The sequence below is a fragment of the Dromiciops gliroides genome, chromosome 1 (genome assembly GCF_019393635.1).
Source record: "Dromiciops gliroides isolate mDroGli1 chromosome 1, mDroGli1.pri, whole genome shotgun sequence".
NCBI lineage: Eukaryota > Metazoa > Chordata > Mammalia > Microbiotheria > Microbiotheriidae > Dromiciops > Dromiciops gliroides.
Window position 1 is genome coordinate 634,654,220 of NC_057861.1, and position 21,193 is coordinate 634,675,412.

A 21,193-nucleotide genomic window follows, 5' to 3' on the forward strand; every position below is an offset into this window, starting at 1 on the left:
ACAGTAAAATATAGCTAGATTGATCTTAAGCCTTTCTCAAAACGGTACGTTCAATTTGCAGAAAACCATCCTGAATTTCTGCTCTGCTATTGTTACTATGATTTTAGAAGCAATTTAGAGTGAGAGCTATCAAACATGTGTTACTCTAGTTTCAATCAGCCAGCTGCTCTATGGTTGACTGCTATTTTTTGAATGAATATTAGTTTGTCAGAAAAGTCAATGATCAAAGTGCTCTTTGAAGTGTTTTTATGGACATGTTCTCCCTGTTCAGCTGAGGCAGGGAACAAATATGTGCCCTAAATCAATCAGAAAATTGATATTCAGTAATCATAATATGGGCAAATGTCAATATCTGGTACTACATGCTTTTTAGACAAAGTCATTTCAACAGACTTAGTAAAATGGAAATACTCCCATTCCAAAATAATGGCTGTCTCATGATTAATAGGGCTTGTATTTCCAAAACGACACCCTCATTTTGCTCTACTTCTTTTCAACTAATGAGAAACAAATATGTTACTATTGTAATACATTATTAATGGGAAAATATTAATGTTATTTCAAATTAAGTAATTTAGAAAGCCAAAAGGACGGCAATTTTTACTACTGCACTAGGAGGTGAATAATATATCTTATTATATGAGGTCACAAATTGGCAATATGGAATTCTGGTTGTCATATGTTCATTTGTATATGCTTAGGCCAAACCCTTGATGATAAGAGATTGTCAAAGTACAGTGAGTTTCATTTTAACAGACCATTTTTCTTTCAATTCAACTAACATTTGTAAGTACTTTCCTTTGTTCCTGGCACTGGAGTAATTTGTCTTTCTTTCTATTGGTGTTTTGAGGTTTATGAAACACTTTGCTCACAATCATGCCGTGAGGCAGGTAGCATAAATATTCCCGTTCCCATTCTACAGATGAACAAGGAAGCCAAGTGTCTTATCCAGGATCACAGAGCAAGCAAGTGTCAGAACTGGGAGCCAACCAAGGTTTCCTGACTCCAAGTTCAGAACTCTATATATTACAGGTTAGAAAATCCTTCCTTTAGTTGATTATCCTCAATTTATCCTGTATATAACTTGTGTGTACATAGATATTTACCCCTTGTTAGACCATGTACTCCTTGAGGGCAGCGATTGTCTTTTGCATGTCTTTGTATCCCCAGTATTTAGCAGAGCCTGGCACATAGTAGGTACTTAATAAATGCTTGTTGACTTGATGAGAGGCTCACTCTCCTCATTTTGGATACTTAAAACACCAAGGAAGCAGGAACACTTTAGGAAATTTTTTATGTTTATATATATACATATGTACACACACATATACATATATACCCCCCCCATATATATATATATACGGAAGGTAAGTACACTACATAGAAACTTCCTTCTCATTGTGCATCCCCACTTCTATCCTCAAATAGAAGGCAGTGTGGTAGAGGGGAAAGAATAGTGGATCTAGCATCAGACAATTTGGGTTTGAACCCCAGTTCTGCTACTTACTAGCTGTGTCACTTTGGCTAAGTCCCTTGACCATCACAGTACTATTAAAATGAAGAGATCTGAGTAGATGAACCTCATGTCCCATCTAGCTCTTAATCCTATGATCTAATACATACAAAATACTAAGCCCCACCAAGCCTACCTTCTGAAATCTACCAATTCTTTAAGGCCTAGCTCAAATGTCATTTCTTTCCTGTTTGGCGTAATAATATTTCTTTGTCTCCCTTTAGAACTCAAATAATAAATGCAGGAGAGGTACAAACCACATGTCACTCTGTAACATGGTCATTTATGTATGTATAATGTTTTCCTTCTATACTGTGAGCTCCATAAGAGAAGGGATGACATATAGGGTATTATTTAACCTTTGTATCTACCTCTCTGGAGAGAAAGGGTGGTGACGTAGTTAGAAAGCTGGCCTCAAAGTGAGGATTTAAGTCTAGTCTCTGACTAGCATGGACCCTGGGCAAGTCACTTAACCTCTGAGGGCTCTTGGCAACTCTCTAAAACCATAAGTTGTAGAGAAGATGCCTATCCGCATTGGCAGAGGAAATTAAGTGTCCTATACCAATTAAATCACAGGTCCAGTCTCTAGTTCTACCCTTGGCCTACAATTCTACACTTGGCCTCTAACACCTTGCCTACCAAATGTGCTTTATGAACAAAATGAAAATGGAACTTAAGTTGAAAGTGGGACTTTATCAAATATACATAGAAGGAATCAAGCTGGATAAAGTGTAATCTTAAAGTGCTCAAGGAATGATTTTTAAGATATCAGAAAGAGCTGATGATTCCAAAAGAACTGATAAGATCACAGTATTGTGAGTAAAAATAGGTACCCAAGAAGACATCATCAGCTACAACTAGTATGCCTAACTACCCATCTTTAGAAAATCATTATGAGAATGGTTTACATACATAGCAAGGGCATCCTTGAAGAAAACACAAGAAGGGAAGAGCAGGCTTTTACAGATGATTTTCTATAACAGACCACATAATGAGGGTCACACGACTGACTGCAGAATATAGAGAATAATAATAATTCACACACACATATATAGTGCTTTAAGGTTCATAAGCACTTTACAGACACTATCTCATTTGATTTTTTTTTAAATTTGAGGATATAAAACCCTTGGCCACACCAGGCTCACTCCCTTTGCTCTCTTTTGCCCTCTCTCTGGCCTCACTCTTTCTTGGAGTATGCTCTTCCTCTTAGGACAATGTAGGTCTGAAGGCCTGAGACCATGAGAAGTTAGGGAGATACGTAGTCAATACTTTACTGATATACAATATTAACTAATAATACTTACTGCCAAAACTGGTATAATAGCTATTAATACATAAATACCAATCAATTAATTTATAAAGTACAGTAGTAGCAATAATTTTTAATAACACACTATGTTAAGATCATGTAAGATCCCTTAACAGATCCATATAGAACCATTTAAAGAACCTAGACTTTATCCTGAAGGCAATGAAGAATGAATAAAGATATCTGAGCCAAAGAAGGATGTATGGTAATGTTGCTGTTTTAAGAAGATAAACCTAGTGTCAGTGTATAAGACTGATCAGAGCTCACTGGAGGCAGGGAAGCCAATAAAGATGCTATTGTAATTTAGGAGTGAGGTGATAAGGGACTAAACACAGGTGATGGCAGTGGAAACAGAAACAAAGGGGCATATTTGGAAGGGGGCCTGTTTCAAAGGTATAAATGACAGGACAATAACTGATTTGATGTGAGAGGGAAATGAGAAAGATCAGCCTGATGATTTAAGATTCCAAAGGTGATAGACTAGTGTTGTACTGCTATTTAAAGAAATAAGGAAGTTAAGAAGGGGAATTGTTGTCATGAGGGAAGATAAGCTCAGTTTCAGAAATGCTGAGTTTGAGGTGACAGTAGAACCTCCAAGGGGACCAGTCTAGGAGACAGATGTATATGCAGAGATATATGACTTAAATGGAAAATAGGATGAAAACCGAAGATAAGATCTAGGAGGCATGTACATAGAAACATTAGCTGAAACTCATTGAATAGCAAATTGTGAAGCTGTCTTAAAAGGAGATGAAAACTTAACCTTTAAAAGGAGGTGTTTCTTTACCAAGTCATATTTTTGCATTTGTAGCTGCAGTCACATCTGTATAAGAAATACTTAGCAGAATTTGCTTTGGGGTACATCTTACAGATAGAATTTTCCTGTGCACTCTGTCAGTAAAGACTGGCTGTTTGGTATACCTTGCAACACTAGACTTCTCATCTGCACTCAGTTTCACCAAAGGAGCCTCATTTTCTGGTGGTGGTCCCTTGATCTTCCTGTTGGGTCATGAGAAGCTGTGATTTTCCATGATGAGCATTGTAAAGATAAATGGATGAACAATGTTTCAGCATTTTGATGTGCTTCAGGAAATGAATTCTTTGAAGTTCTTCACTTCAACAGAACTTTCCCAATTTCTTAATGTAGCCTTTTTTCCCCTTCCAGTCTTTCCTTTTCCTTCCTTCTGTGCACATCTCACTATTTTTTGCTTTGTGGCCTCACTAATACTTGAGGCAAACTCATTTCATACAATCTGCTAAAGTTAATTTCTGAATGAAAATTAATAACAATTCTAATTTCTACTAGTGCTCTAAGGCTTATGAAGTGCTTTCCTCAATATTATTAGCCACATTTTTACAGATGAGGAAACTGAGGCTTGGAGAGGTTAAGTGAATTGCCCATTTCCACAGAACTTCCCCGTGGTAGATGCAATCCTCAGTCCTTCTTGATTCTTTTCTTCTCTTAAAACAAGGATCTTCTCTTGTCATAGTCTCTGGGCACAAGTTTTTTCAATAGTACATTTGGTGCTTTTTCCTTTTTTAAATTACTTTCACAAGACTATTGCCACTCTGAGAAATTGGTGTTCCAACCTATTGCAGATTCGTCCTCTAAGAAAAATTGCCTTGTGTTGCTAAGGAAAAATTAGATCAGACTGAGTATCCACCTACTGGGATACTTTTTAGGATCTCAAGTATTTTTCTGACTCCTGAAAATAGGTAGTCACTGTAGCAAAAGCGCTGTGAATGAGTGATCTTTGTTCAGTATGCTCCCCTCTTCTTCACTGGGTCATCATCCATTAGCACCACTGAAATCTTGTACTATGGGGCATGTTGACCTTCCTTTTAAAAACCTGAAAGAGGCTAATTCTATACCTGACTCCTTTAGGAAAAGGAGATTACTCCATCTGCAATGTTAGTTTTTTCTTAAATATAAGCTTTTACTGTCATCTTTAGTTTTTACATGATTATAATTATCCCAAATATTTCTCCTCCTCCCCATCCCAAAGCCATTCCTTATTATAAATAGTATTTTTGAAAGAAGAAAAAAATCAGAACAGATCGACACATTGGAAAAGTATGAAAACATGTACAGTGTGTAACTCTGTGGATCTCCATAAAAGAGTGGGTGGAGAGTGTACTCTCATATGTCATTCAGGTCTGCTAGATCTTTATAATTTTATTATGTTCACTTTTTTGGGTGGGGGGAGTTTGGTATGAAAATATTCTTTCCATTTACATCATTGTAGTTACTGTGTACACTGTTTTCTTGGCTTTCCTTACTTTGTTCTGCATCGGTTCATGTAGATCTCTCCATGCTTCTCTGTATTCACCACACATACAATTTCTTAAAAATGCAGTAATCTATTACAATCATGTACCACCATTTGTTTAGCCATTTCCCTACTGATGGACATGTACTTTGTTTCCAGTTCTTTGCTACCACAAAACATGCCGCTAAGATATTTTGGTGTTGATGGAGACTTTCTGTCCCTTATAGCTTTAGTACCCCCATTAGCATGGTCTTCGCAACAGCACTGCAATTTGAGATGAGATAGATTCATCACTTTTAATGTGTCACCGACACCATTAGGATGGGATTCATATAGGCTTTCCAAGATGTGATTCTTGGTTTTCCAGTCTGACGTGAGATCTGAAGTTCTGCATACTTCACATGCATCAATAATATCAGCCTTGATTTTACTTTTAAATAATTTATTCATCTTTTACTTTTACGTCACCGATATTTCCTGATATATCCCTCTCCTATACCCCACCTTAAAAGCCACCCCTTTTAGCAAATATGTTTTTTAAAGCTCAACAAAACAAACACACCAACCAAGTATGAAATTCTGTACCGTCACACATCCATGGTCCCCCATCTCGGCATAGAATAGAGAGAAGTTCTTCTTTGAGGTCAAGCTTGGCCATTTATAATTTCAGAGCTTTTGATTGTTTTGCTATTCTTCTTTCCAGTCATTATGCACATTTCCCCCCTAGTTTTGGTTATTTTACTTTGTATCAACTTCTATCAGTTTTCTCATGTTTCTTTGTATTCACCATATTGTTGTTTCTTACAGCACAGTAACGCTCCATTATATTCATGTATCTTTATTTGTTTATCCACCCCTCAAGCGATTGATGGACGTTCTACATTGTTTCTAGTTCTTAGCAACTTCCAAAAGATTAGACGATGTTAAAAAGCAGCTCAGTATAAGCATGATCTCAAAGATTGAAAAGAAATAGAGCTGAAATCAGCTGAAAAGAAACAGAGATTGAGAAATAAGAAAAAGATTTTGGACTTAAAGTTGTGCAAACTGACTGGTCACACTAGAAGATGAAAATAGCAAGCATAGGGTGAACTGCCCATAAATGAGGGCAACTTTATACTCCAAAAAAATGTGATTTCGTTGGGATCCATTCTTCAATTTTCCCTAGCACTGGCCATAGAAATAGAGGTAAAATTTACTCCTCACTCAGTCTAAAGCCTTTACCTTATGCCCTTTATCTCATTCTTTCTCACCGTCACCAGGACTTTACTGAGTCCTTTAGTTATTTCCTCTCTTTTATACATCTCTAATCATTCCCACTTCACTGGGTATTTCCTATCTCTCTATAAACATACTCAGGTTTTTCTCCACTGATAAAAGATTACAACTTAGCTATGCCTTAATAGACTAGTCTTCATGAATTACTGTGACCCCCACCCCAATTTTTTTGACCAAATATGGCCAGTCTTTAGATAAGAAGAACAAATAGCTTCCCTAAATAAAAGATTATTTTATTCTAATTGGATTTGTGTGCAAGAGGGTATAATTTTTTTTTTTTTTTTGGTGAGGCAATTGGGGTTAAGTGACTTGCCCAGGGTCACACAGCTAGTAAGTGGTAAGTGTCTGAGGCCGGATTTGAACTCAGGTACCCCTGAATCCAGGGCCAGTGCTCTATCCACTGCGCCATCTAGCTGCCCCAGGAGGGTATAATTCTTTAAAGAGGAATACCTAAGGACTCCCACCACCACCCATTTCCTCCTTGACGCCAACCGTCAGGCTACTGCAATACTCTAAGAGCGTGCCCCAGGGTGGTGGCAGTGTCAGAGGAGATAAGGAAGTACAGGCAAAAACAATCACAGAAGGTAAAATCAATATGCCTTGGCAACAGATTGGTTATGGGAGGTAAGAGAAGTCGAGGATGATATCTAGGTTGTGAGCCTGAGTGAGCTGGAGGATGGTGGTGCCTTCAACAGTAATAAGGAAGTTAGGAAGAGGAGAGGGTTTGGGGGCAAAGATGATGAGTCCAGTTTTGAACACATTGAGTTTAAGATAGCTATAAGATATTCACTTTGAGATATCCAATAGGCAGCTACGAGACTGGAGGGCAGCAGAGAGATTAGGGCTGGATAAGGAGCACTGAGAATCACTGGCATAGAGATGAGAATCACAAGTCCTTGTGAAGACAGAAGCAAGCTCAGGGGATAGGAAGTCCAAGGCCATGTATGCAGAAGAATCCCCTTTACAATGCCATCAAGCCTTTGTTTAGAGATGTCTGGTGAAGGAGAGTCCTTTCTATTGTAAGGATTTAATTGTGATTTGTGGTTTTTATAACCCTATCTTTGCATCATTATGGTCAGACTGAAAAAAATGTAAGCTTGAAAAGCCTAAGAGAAGACGGATGTGTACTTTGAGAGATAATTGAACAAACAAGAGGAACTCTGACCACAGGGAACATTTACTGAATCAAAGTATCAAATTAAGTGCATAAGCCCCATCTGGGAGCTTCCCCATGCCCACATGGGTCTGGCCAAATTATAATGAGGACAGCCAATGTGGGTGTGCTGAGCCAATCGGAGACTCAGCATGGCTAAGAACCACCCCTCCCCTTCCTGTGGAAGGGACAGTTAGATACAGTTAGATTCAGTTAGAGGCAGTTAGAGAGTTTTTTTCCGAGAGATTTTTCTGAGAGAAACAGGGAAGGAAGGCAGACAGTTAGAAGAGCTGCTGGTGTTTGACCTTCGGACCAAAACAGAAGAGACTACACAGCTAGTTCTCCTTAGAGCTATAGATTCCGGGTGTTGGTGAGTTTGTGTTTTTGAGGCAAAGCTAGCTCTTTAGAGCTGGCTGGGCTGGAGGCAGGTTTGGGGTGCCTGGGGCCTTTTTACCCCAGAGATTTATACATTGTTCCTAGCTCTATATTAACATTATTTGTGTTTTAAATTTGTTCCCATTAATAAACCTGTTTTTGAAAGAGGTTGTTTCTTTTCTTACCTCAGTACTACGGGGAGCTGCCCAATTAACTCTTCCCATACTAAATTTGGCCCTTACACTATTAGAACAGCTCTAATTTTTCAAGAGACTTTCCTATCATCAAGTCCACATGGTCCTCATTGCTACTTATACCAAGCACTCCTGGGTCTGGGTGCAAACAGAGCAACTCTAATCTCTCTCCTACATGACAGCTTTTCAAATACTTGAAGGCAGCTACAATGTCCCTTTCAAGTATTCTCATCTTCATAGATGTTGTCCCAAAATTCCAAGCAAAGTTTCAAGAGCTGTAGGAGATATCTAAGCTTAGAGGTGAACCTTGATAAAAACAAGTGAAATAAACATGCCACACAACACAAAACAGTTTATCGATCCTTCTTACTGTAGGTTATGATTGAGACACTTCCAGGGCATAGGCTGAAGCCTCGAAGACCATGAAGCAAAGAAAGACCATGATTGCAAGGTTTCTGCTCAGGAAAGGGGCCAGAAACACCTGATTCATTGTGAAGAGCCAGAATCTGCTGCTAGGGATTCAGAGTAATAAGCGTCGGGCTGGAAATAGGAGGTAGTGAATGGATCAGAAGCCTAAATTGGTGCTGGAATCAGACAGAAGTTTGAGGAACAGCCCAATCTACTGAAGGATAATGGAGGGCATTTTAGTTCTATGTAGAGCTCCCATACTTTACAGCACTCAATTTCTTGTGGGTTTGCATGTGTTTTTATGCCTTGCTACATGAAGCTGGCCCTGCCTTGAAGCGTCACCTAAATTAGCTACAGCTGGATGTCTCCCATTTCATTTTATTTCATTTCAACAAGCATTTATTATGTGCAAAGTGCTGGGGATAGAAAGATAAAAATGAAATGACCCCACTCTAAGGAAATGGTCATCCTCAAGTGGCAGTGGACACACAGATGTGGAGATAGCTTGGAGATTAAGGAGATTAAATGTCAAACAGAGGAGTCAATATTTAATCCTATAGATCACAGAGACTGCCCGCACTGGAGTTCATCATGAAAAGGAGTTTCATGGACACACCTTCACTTTAGGAAAATCACTTTGGCAGCTAGGTGAAGGATAGGTTAGAGTGGGAAGATGGGCCAGGGAAGTCAATTAGGAGATTCCTGCAACAGTCCAGGAGAGAGGTGAACTGAACGAGGGGGTTAACTGCATGAGTAAAAGATGATGTGGAGAAAGAAGTGACGAGATTTTCCAGATAACTGGCTATGTGGGTGAAAGTATGGGTGACCAAGAGAATAGTGGTGCCCTGGACAGCAGCAGGGAAGTTCAGGAGAGCAGTGGGTTTGGGGTGGGAGGTGAATAATGAGCTCTGTTTTACACTGTTGAGTTTGAGGAGGCATGGGGACATCAGGGCTGAAATTTCCAATAGGCAGTGAATCCAGAGAGAGACTAGGACTTATTATCTATATCTATCTATCTATCAATCTATCTATCTATGAGAGTAATCAGCATAGAGATGATAACTGAACCTTTGGGAGCTGATGAGGCCATCAAGCAAGTTTAGAGAGAAAAGAGAGCCCAGGGCAGAGCCTGGGTGGAAAGACACCCAGAGTCAGTGGGCACGGCATGGATGAGAATCCAACAAAGGAGACTACAGAAAGATCAGACAAGGAGTACAACTGAGGGAGGGAGGGAGGGAAACAGAGAGACAAACACAGGGAAACAGAGAGACAGAGATAAGGAGACAAAGAGAGATGGAGACAGAGAGCAGTGTCATGAAAACACAGAGTAGGATGAGTGTCAGAGCAAAGAGGTCAAGAAGATAAGAACTGAGAAGATATTAGACCTGACAAGGAAGAGATCATGGGTAACTGTGGCGAGAGTCCTTTCAGTTGAGTGATGAGGTCAGAAGCCAAAATGCAGAAGGTTCAGAAGAGAGTGAGAAGAAAATAACAAGCACCTGATAGAAACAGTTTTTGTGGGGAGTTTGGCTGAGAAAGGGAAGATATAGGACGACAACTATCAGGGAGGATAGGGTCTAATGAGGATTGTTTAAGGATGGAGAAACTCGGACATGTTTGAAGGCAGCAGAGAAGGGATCTGTAAATAGGGAGAGAAGGTGATAATGGGGGCAATCTTTGGGAGAAGGGACATGTGGAGGAGTTAGCCTTAGGGAGGAGAAGCGCTACATCTTCATCCAGGAGGAGATTGGGTAGGGGGATAGGGAGGCAGGGATAATGTTGGGGGGAGGTGAAATGAGGAAGTGGGATTGCTGTAAGGGGCATGGGGGAGGAAAGACAGTGAACGGATTTGATTTTTTTTCAGTATAACATGAGGCCAGGACCTAAGCCCAGAGGCTCAGGGGTATTGTGAGAGGCTTGATGAAAGAAAAGAAGGTCTGGAATAGCCACTGAAGAGAGCAGGATACAGAATCAGGGAGGAGCATGGCCGCACCTCAGTGAGGAAGCAGTTGATACTGGATTGCTTTCTGTTACTCGTTTTCAAAGAGGACCAATGACATCATGGGTAATGTCCTGACCTGTGTGTGAAGTCGATAAAGTGAGGCAGAGCTGCACAGAGTCATCAGCCTCTCTCTTCCTGAGCAGAGTTCGGTGGCAGGACAGAAGTCAAGATGGCTGGCTGAGGCCCAGGATGCAGTGGATGACTTTGGTGTCTTCAAAGTCCAAACAAGTTTTAAGTGCTCTGCAGCACCTGCTTCAGCCCCTTTCACGGCCTTTGGAACAAATCCTCCTCCTCCGCCCATTCCACTGTGGGGGATGTCTTCACGTGCTTGGGGTAGATATCCTCCCCCCAACTCACTGACCAGTTGGAGACCCCTTGGTTATCCTCAACCTGGTTGAGCCTGTCTGCCAGGGCAGTTTACCAGGGTGTGGCCTCTGCTCATGCTATGGTTTTTTGGAGCCATAGGGGAGAGTTGGGTGACACCAAAGGTAGATGAGGGGCAGTTAGGGGGCACAGTGGATAGAGCACTGGCCCTGAAGTTGGAAGGACCTCAGTTCAAATCTCACCTCAGACACTTACTAGTTGTGTGACCCTGGGCAAGTCACTTATCCCCAATTGCCTTAAACATCTGGGGCCATTTCCAATTGTTTTGATGTATATCTTACCACTGGACCCAGATGGTTCTGGAGGAGAGACTGAGGTTGGTGACCTCGCACAGCCCTCCCTCACTTAAATCCAATTTGCTGCAAGTCATGACGACCCCAATGTCATAGTCCTCTTCGAGAATGAAGGACAAACAACAAAGGTGGCTAAGCAACCCTGAAACACCCCATACACAACGTATATTTGGACCCAGATGTTCTGGACACTGTACCAGACAGTGGAAATACAAAGACAGAACATAAACATTCCCTGTCCTCAAGGAGTTAACAGCATTCTCCAGCAGTCGCGTCCTTATGCTCCATGGGGTTGCACGCTAATCCAAATCCCACTACTGAGCATCTGGGCCCAGCTAGCTCAGTATGCCACAGTCACCTTATCTGCAGAAACATCCTGACCTGTAGCCTCACCTTTCAAGTCCAGCCAGCGTCTACCTCCTCTTTCTTCTTCTGGTCAAAGCTTGTGCTACTCCTGACTCTTCCTTTCTACTTCGAGGTTAGTACTCTCATGGTTAGGTCGCATTTACAAGGCATGCTCTGCCCCCCTAGATCCACAAGCCCCCTTGCCTATCTAGAGAAATGTAACAGGTTTCCAATAATGCACGTATATTCCATATACTATACCATCCACATAACACTTTCCACCACAATAAGTAAAAGGTCATGTCTTCATGGTATTTTTAAAAATAGAAACTGAAAGCGGGCTTTTGAATAGACACTTCTATCATCACCCACCAGTCAGAACTGGGTAAAATTTAAAACAGGGTGGAAATATTAGACCACAAAGTAAAAAAACCAAGGCCTGCTCAAAAAAGCAGCGTATCTTAAAATAAGAAATGATTCTCACTTTTTCCATCACTGATCTTATCACATTCTAAGCGAACTAAATCAGCTATCCAAATTTAATTTTTCTTCTCTGTATTATAAACGGATAAAACACTGTATTAACAAGATTCATATACTCTGCAATGCTACATTTCCAGTAAACTCTTGTTTCTTTTATTGAGAAATCTGTAATATCTTGATACTGAAAATATCAAGCCAAATTAACCTCCAGTAGCATTTGTTTGTGTTTTTCTTCCCCCAGTAAATTTTGAAAACAGATGGGCTATTATTTCATAAGCAGTAGCCCTTGTCAAGGAGCTCATATCCTCCAGATTCTGTTTGGTATTTTTTAAAATACTATTCAAAGTTTAATCTTTGCAGAGGGTGCCTCTGGAAATATATATGCATTGATGCAAAACTCTTGTGGAGAACCTTGTACTCAAGACTACTTCTCCACTCTGAGGCCACATGTTGATGTGCATTGGCATTGCTGGACAGAAAAGAGAACCAGGCATAAAGGAAGAAGCTAATCTTCCTCTATAATCCAGTACATAAAATCCTCTTTCGCTCAGTGCTTGTGATACTGTGGCAGCACTAAGCCACTTTATTGTGGACTATGGAATCATCACTTCATAACCCGTTTCAGGATAGGTGCAGCACCAAAGCTGATGGACCAGACAAATGGGGCTCTATAACGTAAGGACATCTGTATGAAATAATACATGATGTCCTGCAGCCATTAGACAATGTGGACCAAGTCTGAGGAACAACAAAATTTGAATCAGTGTGGCACCTGATTTTAGCAGAAAGTAGTTAAGGAAATTATCACACTCTTGTGTAAACATTCTTCCTAGCAATAGGACCCTTACTGTGGGCTAGGATAAAAAGACACACTTTGTAGCATCTTATTTTGACCCTCTATAAGAACACGTGAATATTCTTTTCATGTCACAGGAAAGGATTTTCCAATAACAGTAAAACCAATTTCCAAAATATGAGGACAGTAGGACATGAGGATGACTACAATAAACACTCTACCCAACGTACCCTTCTCTCTCTGACTACTATCAGGTTGGACGAGGAGGTGGTTCTCTGTGCTTATTTAACAGCTTCAAGAACTGGGTCAAACCCTGAGTAACTGGGTACTTTAATCAGCTGAGTACACAGCAAGGAACTGAGTCATTACTTACACTGTAAGTTGTCCAGTAATTCCAAAGCTTGATTTTGGAGATGCCAAATTCATAGGATTGTCTAGTGTTGCGGATGATAAAGAAAAGCTGAACTGGAGGGTAGAAAGGGCAGGTCCACAAAGAGAGCTCTTTAGTACTCTGAAAACCAATGAGCAGAGAAAGCCATGAGTACATCTTCCCTTTTCCCCAAAGTAAATATCTGTGATTAATTCTTCGTCTAATTAAAAAGAGCAGAGGGCAGGAGCCATCACAGAAAGCTGGCTCCCATGCCACCTCTTCTATATATAGCTGCACGCTCCTGACCCTTGTCTCTGGCAGGAAGTTAGCTCACTCCTCTCTGATTTGCTGTCCACGATGAATTGTGAAGGCAGGGTCACCATTTGGTTTATTTTAATCAACTTAATCAGCTTTGTGCAGCCCAGGGAAAATGGGGGAGGGAAGGGGATGAGAAAGAGGCTACTGTTCAACTGATACGTGAAGCCTTTTAAGTTTTGTTAAGCCTTATAAAATTAAAAAAAAATTTTTTTTTTAATGAGATGCTCGGCCCTTTCTTGGGATGAGACCTTGGGATTTATTTCTCTTACTTTATAGGTCTTCACACAGCAGCACGTCTCACCTCCCAATGAGCCAGACTAGACCTCTATGCCATGTACCACTCACGGGCAAATTTAAGTTGTTCTTCTGAATAAATTGGCATCAGCATTATTTCATATCGCTAACAGCATTTGTTTTGGACAGAGAAGGAGAAAACCCTGCAAACTATATACATATGGAGACTTTTCTCAAACAAGTATTAAACAACTTCACGTAAGTTTCCTTCTTATATAGTGTTTAGGAGCATTATCTTCTTCATCATCATCAATTCCTATCTGTCCACAGCTCAACTATGTGCTTGGCACTGTACTCCTTGAGAACTTCAGTTTTATTTAAGAAGAGGAACATCCTGTACTCCAGCGTGTCTCAACTGGGCTTTCCTTGTCAATGAAAATGGGCCCAGTACTTGCCCAAGTCCTGTGAAAGAGGTGAATGGTAGCATCTGGACCTCTTCAGGACCCCAGGAATTTGGATGCCTGAGACTCCAGCTGCCACTGAGAACAAAGATGGTTTCTTACTGGTGACAATGGTGTCTTTCAGATGAGAGAGAAAATTGTTTTCACAAGAGAGAGGGAGGAAGAGACAGTTTTGAGTGCTTATGACTAATTTGGGCAAGTTCCATCAGCCACACATGAACTTTTTCTATTCTGGGAAGTTTAGATGTAGTAGATAAGGTATTAAAAATCCATTGAAGAGGTGGGAGTGATGAAGGCAGTGGTTCATCCCTGGTTCTAAAATTCTAATTCTGAAATGGGCCTTTATGGCTACTTGACAAATGGAAAATCAAATAAATCCCAACCCTGAAATAAGGCCTTGGTCTTGCGATTGATCTTCTTTTTCATTTCTGTCAGCTAGAGAAATGAAGAGGAGTTTACAGTCATGTAGAAAGTCAAAGAATATTAATTTATGTATAACTGAGGTTCTTATTAGTGACTAAGACCTTTGAGGTTTAGTTCCTACAGATTCGATCTTTTAAAGATAAAAGGCTAGGTAGTCATGAAGTTTAAAGGTTGAACCAGTAAAAACCAGGCCAGAAAAGTTCCCATAATACCATGCCAGCAGGTATAATTTCCAGGGATAGCTTCCTTCTTATAAAAGTGTAAAAAAACACAGGTTACTCTCCAGGATACTGGACAGGTGCCCAGCTGCCCTTTGGAGCATCGTTAACTTGCCTGCCTCTCCCTCCTACTTTCCCCTCAATACTCTTTATTTAGAACCTCTTCTCTCTCTAACCAACACTTCTCTCCCAGGGACACTTACTACAAATATATCTGAAAGGCAGCATGTTCTCATGGACCAGGCCCAGGACTGGAATTCGGGTCTGTGGAGTTAGTGTGTGAAGCCAATGGCACTAGCTAACAGAAAGACTTGGTGCCAAAAAAGTAGGTGGAATTTAGTCTACCCTTAGTGTGGACTTGGAGATTTAGACCCTGAACCCAGGGTGAGGACAGCTGCCTTATGTCACAATAGTAATGCCAAAAGAAATCTCAGGCAGAAGGTGCCAAAATTCCTACTGTGGTCACATGGCAATGTTTCAAAGCTTTGGGCAACTACAGAAAAAGGCATAATAATCAAGAAATTGGTCCACATCAAATCCAACAGCTCTTTTTATTACCCTTGTGATGCTTATGCCTATGTATCATGTTTCCAAAATGTTGAAGCTATTAGAACCAATGGTGTGGAAGATAGTGAGCCAAACTAAGTTTCAGAAGCAAAGGTTATGGTTTTACAGATTAGAATCATAGTGCTAGACAGTAACTTAAAAGGTCACATCTTCTAGGCAGATGGATACTTAATGAAGCCATCTGAGGTGGATAATTATCTGACTTATTTTCCAAGGACTTAGAATCATAGAATGGAAAATAACATAAAGGATGTTCTGATCTCATCCCCTTCTTGAACATAAAAGGAAACTGAGGCTCAGAACAATAAAATGGCAGTCAGGACAAGAATGCAAGTGTCCTCTCTAACTCTTGGTCTAATGCTCTTTCTACTAACACGTGTGCACTTGCTTCAGGGATAATGTCTGTTTCCACAATCTTCATTAGTAGACTAAGGTCGACTCACTCTTTTGGAGACGACTATGCTAAACCACAAGCTTTGGCTGCCATTTCCTCTCCTTTGGCCTACTGGGGGGAAAGATGACTTCTGTGTTCTTATAATTTCTTTGTATACTTAAAGACTGTTAACTAAGTTCCCTTTCACAAGGTTTTTCCCTCAAGTCTACAAATCCCCCACCCCTTTTCATTCTCTGAATCAATTCTATTGTTCCTTTCTAAATTCTTTCAAGGTTTCAAAAGGTAAGAGGCCAAAATCAGCCTGACCAGTGCCAAGCAGAGGGAGCACACCAGAGTATATAACTATGCCTTTGTCAATGCATGGAAGGTCAGCACACGCTTCTTCCTGTGCTGAGTCAGTCCTTATATGTCCTACACCTGTGCTATTGGTTCTCTGGATGAACACTTTTCTAATTTTTGGAGGCCATTTTGAATTTTATTTCTGTCAGCTAACATGCTAATCCCTAATCAATATGACATCATTTGCAAATCTGACTCATGCTTTCAGTTTAATGATAAAATCAAAAGACATTAGCCATGGAAATGACACCAGGCATAATACTAACCTTTGGGAATCTATATGCCCATCTCCAGGTGAGCTTGAACCACTGATAATTCCTTTCGCCCAACCCTCCGGGGTCAGTATCAGCCTCACCTCTACAATGTTTCCTTGCATTCCTTCCCCATCACTCTAGCTATGTGACCCTGGGTAAGTCACAACCTCTCTGAGCCTATTTCCTCATCTGTAAAACAAGAGGCTTGCACTCTATGACCATTGGGGCCACTTACAACTCTATGATCCTATGATCATTCTGCTGGTTCTCCTTCCTTGCCCCACTTCTGAGAGCCTCCTTCAAACTTCCCTGCCTTTATCACTGGCACTGTCGTTCTCTCAGTGAGCAGGGGTCAAAACTTAAGAGTTATCTTTGATCTAGTGTTCTGTATCCCTCACATCTAACCAGTCACTAAGACTTTTGTTTTTTTCTGAAATGTTTCCCATACTTCTTTATACCCACTGTGATCACTCTGGTCTAGGCCTTCTTTACTTCATAACCTGGATTTTTCAAAGTTTAAGAAAAAGAGACCCCTTAAAAAACAGCATGGTCATCCCCTTAACCCCAAGCTCTTACAAATGAACCCTTCCTTGTAACAAAGGAATACATTCACTCAAAGTGATCATGCCTTGTGCCTGGATTATTGCAATCGCCTCCTTGCTGGACTCCCTGTCAACCCCAACCTCCCACCAATTTTCCTTAAGAACTACTTTTATAGGGGGCAGCTAGGTGGCGCAGCGGATAAAGCACCAGCCCTAGATTCAGGAGTACCTGATTTCAAATCCGGCTTCAGACACTTGACACTTACTAGCTGTGTGACTCTGGGCAAGTCATTTAACCCCCATTGCCCCGCAAAAAACCAACCAAACGAACAACAACAAAAAAACTACTTTTATCTTATCACTTATTCCCTTCAGAACCCTCAAAGAGTCCTTATTTCCTGCTACAATAACCCTTCAGTCCTCTGCTTATCTCTTTTGAGGCCCTTTGAGGCCTGCCTCCACCACCATAGCACTGCAGAAAGAACACTACACTAGGAATGAGGAGATTCCTGAGTTTGAGGAATCTGCCACTAACTCATTGTGCAACCGTGGACAAGTCATTTAATTTTGCCATGACTCAGTTTCTGCTGCTGTAAAATGCTATGCTGAACTAGATGGTTCCTAAAGTTCCTTTCCAGCTCTAACAATCAAAAATGATTCTACGTACTAAGGCTCTTTCTAGCCCTAATATTGTACATTCTCTAGGCTAAGAATCCTATAGCTGTGGCTTGTGACTTACCTCTGTCACAATTGTATAAATCTGAGCCAGTCATGTCCCCATTCTGGGCCTCAGTTTCCTCCTGTGGATTCTCCCAGCTTACGTTCAGTCATTCTGTGCCTTTGCTCCCACTGCACTTTTACGCAGAATGCTGCCTTTTTGTTTGTTTTCCTTGTCAAACTCTGTCTGGCTCAAATGACTTCTTTATAAGACCTTAGCTAACTACCCTAGCTCTCACGGATCTCTCTCTCTCCTTTGGGTTCCAACAACTGAGCACTTATACACTATCAGGTATCAGCCACTGAATTCTACATGTGTGATTCTCAACACCTCAAATAGACTCTTAGCTTCTAGAAGGCAGGAGAAATGTCTTCTCCTTATGTTTCTTCTTACGTGGGATTGAGTCTACAGTAAATTAATAAATACTTATTGATTGATTCTTGAATTGGGACTCCCATGAGCTCCCCTGGGATATTAGGAGTGAACTGCAGACCCTATGGCTATGGAGCCACAACATTTTGGTAAAAAAAAAAAAAAAAGTGGGAAACTGTAAGATTCATGAAAAAGCACCCCTTCATGAAAAATTAGGCCCCTCAGCTCTTGGTTTCCCTTTGTGCTCTCCATAGCCTCTCAGTCTTTAAGACCTTGTGTGGGGGACTAAAACTGTGAGGCTCTGGACAACTGTTTAATGATGGACACATAGTCAAGATTAATCAATCAACCAAAAACCCCATTTATTAAGCACCTACTATGTGCCTCCTTTGGGTGAAAGAGAATTAGGTGATGGAAAAAGTGGAGACACTCTACCCCCCATATATGTTTTTAATTAATCACATATGACATTTCCACCAACATGTGTTATATATGTGTTGATAAAAATGTCATATGTAATGGAGAATAAATACCTTTCTGACCTCTAGCCAGATTCCATCTAATACTTCTCTTTTATTTACATGATTTGGCCATTTTAGGAAACTTTAAAGAAGAGCAATTCAGTTAAACTGCTATACTAAGTGTCAGCATTTAAGGATTGGGTAAAAACAGTAAAGCAATTTCTGTACTTTCTACTTTATAGAAGGAAGGAAGAAAAAAAAACCAATTGGAATGGTCCATATGGTTAGAATCTACAGATGATAACCTCTTTTATTTTGGGGATTATACATCTGTGATTCACACTTTAACTATATATGATGAAAAATCCTTAAAAAAAAGAAAAAGAAAAAGAAAGAAAATATTTAAGTATGATGCATCCCATAAAATGGTAGCTTTGATGTCTATTTGGCAAAAATTCAGGAAAAAAAAATAGGTTTCTGTTAGATAAACTCAAAGACCTCAAATGCTTGGTTAAGAACTTGGTTAATTCAACAAAAACTACTGGGAAAACTGGAAAATAGTTTGGCAGAATTTAGATACAAACCAGCACCTCACACCATATACAAGATAAGATACAAATGAAAACATGACTTAGATATAAAATATCACATCATGAACAAATTAGAGGAGCAAGAAATTTCCTATTGGATCTATGGATAGAGGAAGAGCTCATGACCATATGAGGAACAGAGAGGTTCATGGAAGGGTAAATGGACAATTTGGATTACATTGAATTTAAGAAATTTTTACACAAACAAAACCAATGCAACTAAAATTAAAAGGGAAACAGTTACCTGGGAGAAAAAAAAATTCTTTGCAGCAAGTTTCTCTGATATAGGTCTCATTTCTAAGATATATCAAGAAATTATTTAAATTTGTAACACTATGAGCCATTCCCAGTGAATAATAGTCAAAGGATTTAAACAATTTTCTTTTTCTTTTCTTTTTTTTTTTTTTGGTGTATTTCTTTTTTTTTTAAATTAATAAAGTATTTTTTTTCCGTTACATGTAAAGATAGTTCTCAACTTTTGTTTATACAAGCTTTACAATTTTAGATTTTTCTCCCTCCCTCCCCCCTCCCCTAGACAGCAGGTAATCTGATATAGGTTATATATATATATATACATATAATAACATTAAACATATTTCTGCATTAGTCATGTTATAAGAGAAAAAATCAGAGCAATGATGAAAAACTTCAAAATAGAAAAAAACAACAGCATCAAAAACAAAAGAAATAGTATGGTTCATTCAGCATCTATACTCCGCAGTTTTTTTTTTTTTCTTGGATTTGGAGATCCTCTTCCATCACAAGTTCCCTGGAACTCTTTTGTGCCATTGCATTGGTGAGAAGAATATAGTCCATCACAGTAGATCAACACTCAATGTTGATGATACTGTGTACAATGTTCTTCTGGTTCTGCTCATCTCACTCATCATCAGCTCACGCAAGACCCTCCAGGTTTCTCTGAACTCCTCCTGCTCATCATTTCTTACAGCACAATAGTATTCCATTGTATTCATATACCACAACTTGTCCAGCCATTCCCCAATTGATGGGCACTCCCTCAACTTCCAATTCCTTGCTACCACGTAAAGAGCAGCTATAAATATTTTTGTACATGTGGGTCCCTTTCCCCTTTCCATGATTTCTTTGGGCAAAAGACCCAAAAGTGGTATTGCTGGGTCAAAGGGTATGCACAGCTTTATAGCCCTTTGGGCATAATTCCAAATTGCTCTCCAGAATGGTTGGATCAGTTCACAGCTCCACCAACAATGGATTAGTGTTCTAATTTTCCCACAGCTTCTCCAATATTTATTATTTTCCTCTTTTGTCATTTTAGCCAATCTGATAGGTGTCAGGTGGTATCTCAGAGTTGTTTTTATTTGCATCTCTCTAATCATTAGAGATTTAGAGCATTTTTTCATATGGGAATAGATAGCTTTGGTTTCTTCATCAGAAAACTTCCTGTTCATATCCTTTGACCATTTCTCAATTGGGGAATGACTTGGGTTGAACAATTTTCAAAGGAAGAACTCCAAGATATCAACAGCCATAAGGAAAAAAATCTCCAAATCACTAATAATAATAAGAATGCAAATGAAAGCAACCTCATCAGATTGGCAAATATGACATAAAATGAAAACTGACAAATATTGAAGAGGCTACAGGAAAAAAAAGGGACATTAATGCACCAGTAGTGAAATTGTGAATTGGCCCTCTCATTTTAGAAAGCAATCTGATACAGTACCCAAAAGTTACTAAACTGTGTATACCATTTTGTCAACTAATACCATTACTAGGCCCATTCCCCATCTTCAAGGAAAAAGGAAAATGACCCATTTTTACAAAAAATATTTACAAAAGCTCTTTTGGCAACAGCAAAGAACTGAAAGCTAAGCCCATCAATTGAGGAATAACTGAATAAATTATGGCATATGAATGTAATGGAATATTATTATGCTATAAGAAATGATCAAGAGACCAGTTTCAGAGAAACCTGGGAAGACTTGTAAAATTGATGCGGTTAAAGTGAGCAGAACCAGGAAAAATAATGTTATAATAACATCAACATTGTAAAGACAAAGAACTTTGAAAGACGAAGAACTCTGATCCATATAATGATCAACTATGGTTCCAGAGTACCAAGGATGAAGCATGCTATCCACTACCTGACA

The 21,193-nt window shown here is 39.8% G+C and overlaps 1 protein-coding gene across 2 annotated transcripts in view; it reads right to left on the reverse strand.

Annotated features, from left to right (window-relative positions):
• LOC122736134 (katanin interacting protein) overlaps window positions 1-21,193 on the reverse strand; it is a 205,190-nt gene that overhangs the window by 52,921 nt on the left and 131,076 nt on the right. For both annotated transcript variants that reach the window (XM_043978179.1, XM_043978180.1), the window contains exon 16: window positions 13,177-13,314. In XM_043978179.1, the coding sequence (XP_043834114.1) occupies window positions 13,177-13,314 (138 nt within the window). The remainder of the gene's footprint in view (window positions 1-13,176; window positions 13,315-21,193) is intronic.